The sequence below is a fragment of the Rattus norvegicus genome, chromosome 2 (genome assembly GCF_036323735.1).
Source record: "Rattus norvegicus strain BN/NHsdMcwi chromosome 2, GRCr8, whole genome shotgun sequence".
NCBI classification, from domain to species: Eukaryota; Metazoa; Chordata; class Mammalia; order Rodentia; family Muridae; genus Rattus; species Rattus norvegicus.
Window position 1 is genome coordinate 226,364,837 of NC_086020.1, and position 10,984 is coordinate 226,375,820.

Here is a 10,984-nt window from a genome sequence, read left to right on the forward strand (position 1 = left end):
TGCTTTGCTTAAAAGAGAAATACTCTCAACTGTGTGTGTGTGCTTGCTCCTGCAGTGCTCTCAGAACAAGACTCGCATCCTCTGAGGAAACCTCTAACCTGTGGCGGTGGCAGCGGCATTGTACAAAGCACAAAAGCTCTTATTTTGAAAAGTGAATATAAAAAGATGGAAAGTGAAATTTCTAAGTTAAAGCAACAAAATGAGCAGCTAAGAAAGCAAAAGAATCAGCTGTTATGGTAAGTTCTAAACCCGGGCATGCTAGGTCACACCTCTAACTCCAGCACCCCAGAGGCAGAGGCAGACAGATCTCTGAGTTCAAGGCCAGCCTTGAAGAGTAAGCTCATAATAAGTTCCTAGACAGCCAGGGATACATAATAGAGAGAACTTGTCTCAAAAGAATCTGACCAGATGAAAAAGTAAAGTTCTGATTGCATGATGGATCCTATGTTTATGGCTACTGCATATGTTGTAATTATTTGTATATATTTTCTGCAGTTATCAACCTTTTACTAATTTTGAGAAAAAAATATTTAGAGATTGTGTAGTAAATGCTTGTTTAGAAGAAATTAGAATATAGTGCTTCGTTTCACATTTGTCATTCATTAACTATGCAATGGGGCTAGAGGTCATGTGTTGACCTTTCCACTCACTTCTCCAACGGGTTTTGAGTCTGGGTCTCTGACTGAGCCTGGAGCTGTCTGGGTCAGCTGACCCGGCTAACCAGCAAACCCGAGAGAGCTCCCTGCCCCACCTCCTCAGCTCTGAGGTATAGGCATGCTCTGTGCACCCAGCTTTGGTTTAACTTGGATTCTAGGAATCAAACTGAGTGCGTTACCCACTGAAGCGTCTTCCCAGCTGCTCTGAACTGTTTAACTGGGCCAAGAACTAGGAAATGAGCACTGAGAAGAGAGCTGCCCTGAGTCCATTAGAGTCAGGGAAGCTGCCAGGACCCTGAGTCAGGACTGTACCCTACTGACAGACTACTGACAGACTGTACCCTACTGACAGACTACTGACAGACTGTACCCTACTGACAGACTACTGACAGACTGTACCCTACTGACAGACTACTGACAGACTGTACCCTACTGACAGACAGTCAGGACTGTACCCTACTGACAGACAGTCAGGACTGTACCCTACTGACAGACTACTGACAGGCTGTACCTTACTGACAGACAGTCAGGACTGTACCCTACTGACAGACTACTGACAGGCTGTACCCTACTGACAGACTGTACCCTACTGACAGACTGTACCCTACTGACAGACTGTACCCTACTGACAGACTACTGACAGACTGTACCCTACTGACAGACTGTACCCTACTGACAGACTGTACCCTACTGACAGACTGTACCCTACTGACAGACTACTGACAGACTGTACCCTACTGACAGACTACTGACAGACTGTACCCTACTGACAGACAGCTTACAGCACTGGATCATTTGGCCTATATTACCATGGAAGAGTGCAGCTTCTGCACCGAACTCTGTAATAGTACAGTGGAAGAAAATTACACACCAGGTATGAAGGGCTCATCATGACTCCATAGCAGAATGCTTGCCTAGTGTGGCCAAAGCCCTAGTCTATTCCCCAGCACTGCAGAATGAATAAGTGAATAAAATATCCCACGTCAAGAAACAACCAGACTATCCCACGTCTACGTAGAGTGACATTAAGCAAAGACAAAGGGCTGAGCATGACAGTTCATAGCTGTAGTCCCAGAACCCAGTCAGGAGGTTGAGGCCATCAGAACTCCGCTGAGACCCTGTCCCACCAGAGCAGGTTAGGGGTAACATGAGACATTACATTCGAAAGAGGAGTTTGATCATGTATAGAGAAATTCAGAGAGGTGGAGAAATGGTGACCAAAAGTACAAGTAGGAAAGATGAAAATGTACTTTCGTAAGGGTTTATCCGGTTATTACAGCGTACATACACACTCTGCATGTTGTGTGTTCATTAAATATGTCCAGCTTTGAATTTATTTTTAATTTTTTCAAACATCAATAATCAAAAGTTTTTACTTTAATTGTTCAACTTATATAGCTCGTTTTCTGAACTGTGGAGGTAGTCCAAACAGAAAGTGTTAGGGTGAAATTAAAATACAAATGTAATAAAATGGTAAGTTTCATGTTAGATATTTCAGCAGGCTAGGGTTCTTTTTAACGTTTTCTCCATTGCCCACACTGAGGAATTGAGTTGTCTGATCTTTCTTTCCGCTTCCATTCAAGTGATAACTCCCAGCTCTCCAAGGAGGTTAAGAGCTGGGAGGAGAGAACTCTCAGAAGAGACAGTTACAGAGAAGCTTCTCATGAGAACCCTCCAAAGTCTCCTGCAGTGACTGGGATGGAGTCCAAGAGGAGACAGAACACAGCTTCCCAGTGCAAGGAGCGAAATTTCCAGGATCCGGTGCCAAAAGATTCCCCAAAATCTTCGTTTTTCGATAGCCGGTCAAAGTCTCTACCAGCACCTCCCCCAATCCGCTATTTTGATAACTCCAGTTTAGGGCTGTGCCCAGGTAGGTAACTGTCCAGGTTGCTGGGTGTCACTGAGATGTGTTTGGTCCATCTGCTGAGCCATGAGTCAGCCGCTGCCTCTCAGAGGCTCAGCTGTCAGAACTCTTGTTCCCGTTGTCGCGGTTACTTCACAGTTGCATGGTGTGCACCAGACTTCGAGTTCACTGTGTTACCTGCCATTGCAGGGCATCTCAGCCCTCCACCTGCTGTCACACTTACAGAAGCACCACATCTGATTCTTGACCCACTCAAGTCTGCACTCAGCTCAGAGCTTTTCAAAAGCTCCAGGGAACTGAAATCCTATAGAGCATAAAATCCTATGTCCTATTTTTTTCTGTGCATACAGATTATGGTAACATTTCCCCCTTTCACGTAAAGGAAGTGACGCATACTACATTAGCTTATTCAGTGATGACTGCCAGCATCGCTCGTGCTGCTTGTGGGTTACTAAGTAAATTAGAGTTCCTTGGGTACAAGCTCTACCCCAGGATTGCAACCGTGTACTACTCCACTCTTCAACTGATTACCAACATTATGATATTTTTTAAAAACTAACTCAAGACTTGAGAGGCAGTGCAGCAGTTATGAGCACTGGCTACTCTTGCAAGAAGACATGGTTACGTTCCCAGCACCACACGGCAGCTCAGTACTGTGTGACTCCAATTCCAGAGGATCTGCTGGCCTCTGAGGGAGGGCACCATGCATGAGTGTGGTGCATATACACACATGCAGGCAAAACACATACATGCAAAGCAAAAGCCCACACCCTCTTTTAACCACTGTTGCTAATATACGTATAAGAGTAAACTGCGTCAACACTGCCTGCGTGTGCGTTTCTAGGGCTGACCACGGGAGCTTCAATCAGGAAGCTCGTCCCTGTAGATTAATTCTCCCTCTCAGCCATTGTTAGTTGTCTGTAGCTTCATCCAGAGATAGTGCTGCTGTCCCATCTAGTGTGGGGTGTGGTGTTATCATGATAAGATTGCGATTGTTGAGATCTGAGGGTGTAGTGTCCTGCCATAGCCCCAGGTCACAGCCTCAGGGCAGCCGCCCTGGCCCTGTGGCTCTTACAGTCTCTCCAGCCCTCTTCTGCCTGAGCCGTAGGGTAAGAGTTGTACTCTGGATATATCAGCTGAGTCTGGGCACCCACAGTCCGTTGTCTGCATTTTCACTAGTTTTGGGATTCTACAATGGCCTCCTCCTCCTGTGCTGAGGTGAAAAAAAGACTTTCTTTGAGGAGGAGTGAGACCTACTCTTCCCATGGGTACAAAAGTGAGTATTTAGAATAGTTAGGCGTTGCTGGTTTAAGAGAGTGGTGATAGTAGGTTCTCCTTGGGTCTGGGGTCTCTCCAACTGTGAATAGCTGTCTAGGTTTACAGTACAGGAACGAGTTCCGTTGCATTAACAGTGTCTAAGTGGATTTATGGCCTGCTATTAGCCCAAGATAAGTGCCACTCTTCAGCCATATTACACTCTTCAGCCATATTACACTCTTCAGCCATATTACAGGTGCAGTCACTGGTCTGTAGGCCTCACAGCTAGGTAGGACTGCCAAATGTGCCTCTCTCTTCCTCTCCCTTGGCAGAGGCTCTTCTGCAAGGACGCTAACACACTTTGTTCCCCAAAGAATGCAACAAAGAAAGGAAAATCAGATGTAGTTTGTAGTTGACTCACATTAAACCCCAAGCTAACTGAATATACCTTATGAGTCCTGAGTTTCTGCAGAGTAACACTTTCTGACAGAATGAGACCTAGAGCTCTAAGGGAATGCACTGCTGCTTTACCAAACATGTGAGCCAACCACCCGGCTTTCCTCGGACGTCTGCTGCTGTAGTGTCTTCTTGCTGTCCTGTGTACTTGAATAGAATTAATTTGGTTTTTATTTTCTTTCTCAGAGGAACCAGCTGAAATAGAGAATGTGGACCCTAAGGCAAACCTTTGTCAAGCCTCTTCAGGGAAAGATGTGTCCGAGTGCAAAATGCAGTAGACGCCCCTCGGAGCACCCTGTGGAGCGGCTCTCTTCGCGTGTCCACCCTGACAGCGACGTTGCAGTCCCGCTTCACTTCAGTCTGATTTTCACGTATAATTAGAAGATGGAGGAACAAGAAACAGATTGGTTGCAATTACTTAGAATGGTGGCCGCAATTCCTTCTGCTTGCATTTGTGAACTGTTAATTATTTATATATTGCAAAGAGTCTTGAAGGAAGTTTTTAGTCTTTCCATATGGACATAATGTGTATACATTTCATTAAAGTTATTCATATATGACTTAGAAGATTCTGGAACATAGCACCTAAGCTAAACCTTGTTGTATGACAGAACTTTTCCTGGGAAGACAAAACACACACGTCTGCTCACCCCAGACAGAGAACCCATAACAGACCAAAGTAGAGAATAACACCTGTGCCCTTCCCAGCCACAGGGTTTTGGTCTGACTTATAATGCCAGGCATGAAACGCTGTTGGTCTCACACATGGTAGACCAGCCACCATTGCATAAGCAGGTCCGTCCTGCTGGCATGCTGGTGTTTTAGCACACAGGATCCATGAGAATGTTGGTGACAGTTCACCAGCAACCAGTATGACCCCCTTGGACACTGAACGCCAGCCAGCAGCGTGGGAGTTTCCAGTTCTCCAGTTTGGTCCCAGCTTAGCTTCCATACAGGAAGGGCAACTGTTGGAATTTTCCTCGGTGATGCTCTCCATGCTGAGCTCAGAGCCTCTGTATGCCTGTAGCCAGGACCGCGCACTTACCCCTCCCTGAGCTCACCTTCAGCTCTGCAGTGACTCTGGGTGCCAATTACTGTAACAAAACTTCCTGGGGAGGGATGACACACACTGTTAGGGTCCGGGGATCTAGAAATAATACACCATGAAAGCCAAATTGGAGCCAACAAAAGTATTTTTATTCAGAAACCGATACGTCAGGGAGACAGCTGGGTTGGGATCCAAACCACGCCAGTCTGGGGAGTGGGGGGTGAGGAGCAGGCAGGATAGAGCAACCTTTTAAAGCAAAAGCAAAACACCCAAATTAAGTAGAGTAGGGTAAGCCAATCAGGTCCATGCATGTTGAACATTTCCAACTGTCTCTCACACCTGGCATCTTAAGTGGGCCCCTACCTGTCATATACTGAGGTATTTGATGGCTTCCCTGATCACTTGGTCTGGACCAAGACCAGCCAATCAGCCTTTTTAGCAGCCTACTGGGTTTCATTCCTGACTGGGTGCTAGCCGACAAGACAGGGTGAGAAACCTTGGTCTTAAGTTCAGTCCAGGCACCTGGAGCCAGATGTTGTTTCTGGGAATTTAGCTGTTCCTTATAATTCAGATTATAAAATGGAGTCTCTAAGGCTAAAGTGACTTCTTACATCTACTCACCCCAGATAGGTAGGTAGCCCATCACAAACCAAAATACAGTTATCACCAAAGTACAGCACAGCAAACCATGAGTTTGACTGGAGTTACTAATACTGATATGGGTGAGAAGTTTCTTACAGGAGCAGAGTGGCTTGAAGGCAGCTGCATCCCCAAGGCTTACCCCACCCTCAGCATGGATGGCAGCTCACAAAAGTTGGGAAGCTGGAACACACTGAATGGTCAACAGGCTGGAAGGTGTCTCTTCCAAGTGACTGGTCCAAACCTCTTCCAGTAGCCTGGCTAGGTTTTGCTTCTTTTAGTCACCAGGTCTTGTCTTAGAGTCTTCTTTTCCGCTTGTCTTTCTGGGTCTTGTTCACAGCTTGTCTTGTCTTAGTGTTGTCTTTACCTGTTAACTACTCTTCTGAGAAGGACTCAGCTTTTATTGCCCACATTGGCAGAGTGCTCAGTGAATCTGGTTGGTTTCACTGACTTCCTGATGCTATGTTGAATTGCTGTTTAAGGAGCTTCCTTCCTTGCAGAGTAGAATGTTCCCATCTCAGAGGAAACTGTTACACAACAAACTTGTGTTAACAGAATTATAGGCTTTGTTTCACACCTTTAAAATGTGTAAATTTAGGGTTGGGGAAATGGCTCAGTGAGTTGAGTGATTGTCAGACACGAGGACATTCTGATCCCCAGCGCCTGCATAAAAAGCCAAGCATGTGGCATGTTACACAAGCATCCCTGGGGCTCACTCCTGCCAACCCAGCCTACTGGGCGAGTTCAGGCCATTGAGATACCGTGTGAAAAAGCAAGAAGGGTAGCTGTCTTAGGGTTTTACTGCAGTGAACAGACACCATGACCAAGCCAACTCTTATAAAAGACAACATTTAACTGGGGCTGGCTTACAGGTTCAGAGGTTCAGTCCAGTATCATCAAGGCAAGAACATGGCAGCATCCAGGCAGACATGGTGCAGGAGGAGCTGAGAGTTCTACATCTTCATCTGAAGGCTGCTAGCAGAAGACTGACTTCCAGGCAGCTAGGAGGAGGGGCCTAAGCCCACACCCACAGTGACACCTACTCCAACAAGGCCACACCTCCTAATAGTGCCACTCCCTGGGTCAAGCATATACAAACATCACGTTGCAGTCCCTGGCCCCCATAGGCTTGTTCAAACACATGAATCTGTGGGAGCCACCTAAACAGAGCATAATGCAAAATACATTTAGTCCAACTTCCAAAGTCCCCATAGTCTACAGCAGTCTCAACAATGTTAAAAGTCCAAAGTTCAAGGTCTATTCTGAGATTTATCCAGTCACTTGCTGTAATTCCCAAAGCAAGACAGGAAACCAGCTGGGCAAACCCCAAACTCTGCATCTCCATGTCTGATGTAAAAGTGGTCTTCAGATCTCCAACTCCTTTTCATCTTTGTTGACTGCCACAAACTTCTTTCTACTGGGCAGGCTCCACTCCCTGTTAGCAGCTTTCCTCAACAGATAGCCCATGATTTCCAAGGTAACTTCAATGTTACAGCTTCTTGTTACAATGTATGGGACCCACACATGATCTTCTGGGCTCCTCCAAAGGGCTGATGTCACTTCTCCAGCTCTGCCTGAAAAGCTCTCATGGAGAACTTTCCCTCAGGATGGAGACCCTCCAACTCAATGACCAGACTGAGTCCACAGGATGCAATTAGCAAGAGGATTTGGTTTATTGTCGGGATACACAGGCACAGGCACCTGCGGGCGCTTCAGTCACTCGGGGGACTGGCGCGCCCCACGGAACCAAGGATGGGCTTTTTATAGGATTTTGGGGAGCAGAAGCAAGCATACAGAAGCAGATGCATGGTTACAGGGATATAATTGGTGGATTCTAATGTGGCAAGGGTTCAGCCCGGGGGCAAGTTTCCTAGCTACCTTCCTGAAACATAATGACTGACTCGGCCCCCCACCAGGGTGTGGGACCTCTCCCGGGGCTTTTCTCATTGTCAGGTGCTCAACCGCAGTCGTCCTGTTGCCAGGCCTTCAACCAAACATCTCCTGCTTGGCAGCCGCTGTGTACTCAGTGTTCTAACCTTTTCCTGAACCAGTCATCTTAAGTACAGCCTTGCAAAATGGCATTACTGCTGCTAAGCTGGGGTCTTTCATACCCTCTACAGCACTCTAAGCTCAGGTCAATCCACTCCACTGCTGCTGCTGTTCTTGATGATCATCCCATGGTACTGCCATCTCCAATACACTGGGATCTTTCCCTGCAACTAGACTTCACCCATAGCCCCTCATAGGCTCTCTTCATGGTGCCAAGCCTCAACTCCTTTGCATGACCCTTCAGTCCTGGGCCATCAACTGCACTGAAAGCTTCACCTTCACCAATGGCCTCCCATGGCCTCTCACAGTGCCCAGCCGCTCTCTTCATGACCCCTTCATGCCTTCAAAACCAGTACCACCTGGGTGACTCTTACGCATTACCAAGAACAGCTGTAGCACGAGTTACAACCTTGACTATCTCTGGAACATAGCTTCTTTGTACTCTCAGAAAACACTTCTCAAAAGATTTTACCACAGCAATGCTGGTCTCTTCTTAAACACCATGAATTTCTTAGTTCCAGCTAACCAGCATCAATTGTCCCAATAGTCCCTTCTATTCTTGACTGTAAAGCCAGAGACACATGGCCAAAGATGCTTCCTGAGTCTAGAACTTAGCCCCTCTGTTATATTACATTATCACCAGCCTCTGTTTTCCAACTCCTTCACTGCTTAAGCTTAGCTGTCCTAGAACTTGCTCTATGGAACTTGCTCTTTGAACTCAATGATCTGCGTGCCTGTGTCATGGGATTAAGGGTGTGGTCCACCATGCCTGGACTTTTCTTCACCTAGAACTTGCTCTGTTCCAGGCTGGCCTTGAACTCAGAGATCTGCTTGGCTTTATCTCCTGGGATTAAAGATGTATACCACCATGCCTGGATCTAAATTTAGCTGGGTAGGCTCTTGCCTCAAAGTCCTACCCCCTTAATCTGCTATCTTCCAGAACACAGGATTCAGCTCCATTTCACTTCCTGGTGCCCCTTTAATAATCAAACCTTATAATTTATATTTTTCCTTGCTACGCTTGTTCAAAATGTTCTTCATGAGACTTAGCCAGAGAACAAAGTCCCTGTGGGGCCTTTTGAGAATCCCTTTGTCAATTCAATTAATTGAAATCTCTTTATGTTAGCCTCAGATAGACTCTTCAGAAAAAGGCAAAGAGCAGTCACATTCTTCACCAAAATACCAGTCTATGGCCACATATTAAAATTCTCCTCTGAAACCTCTTGTACCAGGCTTCCACAGTTCAAATCAATCTCAGCAGCAAAGCCTTTCATATTCTTACTAGGATGGCCCATTAAGCCCCACTTAAATTGCTTTCCAAATCCAAAGTCCCAAAATCCACATTCTTCCAGACAAAAGGATGGTCAGGTCTATCACAGCAATACCCCACTCCTGGTACCAACTTCTGTCTTAGTTAGGGTTTTACTTCTGTGAACAGACACCATGACCAAGGCAACTCTTAGAAGGACAACATTTAACTGGGGCTGGCTTACAGGTTCAGAGGTTCAGTCCAGTATCATCAAGGCAGGAACATGGCAGGATCCAGGCAGGCATGGTATAGGCTGAGCTGAGAGTTCAACAGCTTATCTGAAGGCTGCTAGTGGAAGACTGGCTTCCAGCCAGCTAGGGTTGAAGGTCTAGCCTAAGCCTAGAGTGACACACCTACTCCGATAGGGCCACATCTCCTAATAGTGCCACTCCCTGGGCTAAGCATATACTAACCATCACAGTAGCTTCCACAGTACAATGCCTAACTTCCCTCCGCCTTTCATGTTTATGTAAACACGTACACACAATTTTAAATGTTTACATTAATTCTAAGTCATTACTCCATGTAAAACAGTTTGAGTTTGGAGGAGGGGTCCTGCTTTTGTTCAGGATTGAAACCACATACTTATGGATGGGACTCTTCTTCCTTTGAGATTAAGTCTTACTGTGAAACCTACTTAGTCCTCATAATCTCCTACCTCAGCCTCCCAAGTACAGGGACTACAGACAGATCCCTTGGGTTTAAATCTTTGGGAGAAAGAGACAGAGACAAAAGATAGTCTTGGAGCACTCTCATAACCATTAAAAAAAATGTCTTTCAAACCCCAGAGAAGTTGAGGAAAATACATGTCTGTTAAAGTAAGGTGCACAGACAGAGGTGTCCGCTGTAGTAAGCTGACATTCTTCCAGCAGGAGTGCGGCAAACACTGGGCTGCCCTTGCACACCACCCTCCCTCCTTGCCACATCCCTGGCAGAGATGCAGTTTCATTCTCTTTTCCCGCATAAGAACACTGCAGGTTGGCCAGGTTACTGGTCCTGCTAACTTGACTACCAAAGGGAGACAGGATTTATGTCTTTATTTTTAAACTGCCCCCCCTCCTTGAGGGGGTTGGTTCTTGTTCTGAATGAGGGTCTTCTGTAGTCCAGGCTGGCTGTGGAGTTAAAGGCAAACTCTGTGATCCCCTGACATCTTTTTGAGCTCGGTGACAGGCAATGTGCCAGCATGCTGGACTTTATACCGCTCTAGAGATTGAAGCCGGGCCCTGTGGCATGCCCTTGAGGGAGGAAAAGAAAGCCCTCACGCACTGAGCAGCGCTGGAAGTCTGTTGTTCTGTTTGTTTGTGTTATTTTAAACCTTGTCAGTCCCACCTAACACCAGCAGCAAACAAACAAAGCACAGACAAGCACTGATCACAAGTTTCCACACCCACAGAGGGCAGAGGTGCCAGCCACCCCAGCCTGCCTTACAGCATCAGCTCTGTCTTGTTCTGCTCCGGCCGACTCGTGTGCATCCGACTGACTGACTGTGAAACCCACACCTCAGTGGCCTCTCAGAGAGAGGAGCAGAACCAGAACCTTCTGAGAGGTATCACTTTCCTCTTCAAGAAAGAAGCCCTCAGAAAGTACAGCCTGTGTCTCCGCCAGACCTGCATGGCTGCCGACCTGAGCAACAAAGGAGCTGGGAATCCAATAGCTTGGCTTTGCAGCCTTCACAGTGCCGGAGCCATGGCGAAGTGTGCCAAGCA

General features: G+C 46.7%; 1 protein-coding gene across 4 annotated transcripts in view; it reads left to right on the forward strand.

Moving 5' to 3' along the window:
* The window catches only part of Cenpe (centromere protein E), a 58,667-nt gene extending 53,867 nt beyond the window's left edge, over window positions 1-4,800 (forward strand). For 3 of the 4 annotated variants that reach the window (XM_063282221.1, XM_006233351.4, XM_039103858.2), the window contains 3 exons: window positions 56-236; window positions 2,240-2,526; window positions 4,420-4,797. In XM_063282221.1, the coding sequence (XP_063138291.1) occupies window positions 56-236; window positions 2,240-2,526; window positions 4,420-4,511 (560 nt within the window). In that variant the 3' untranslated portion in view covers window positions 4,512-4,797. Of the gene's footprint in view, window positions 1-55; window positions 237-2,239; window positions 2,527-4,419 lie in introns of all 4 variants that reach the window. The other variant, NM_001421086.1, reaches the window with a different exon arrangement.
* Window positions 4,801-10,984: the final 6,184 nt, after the last annotated feature.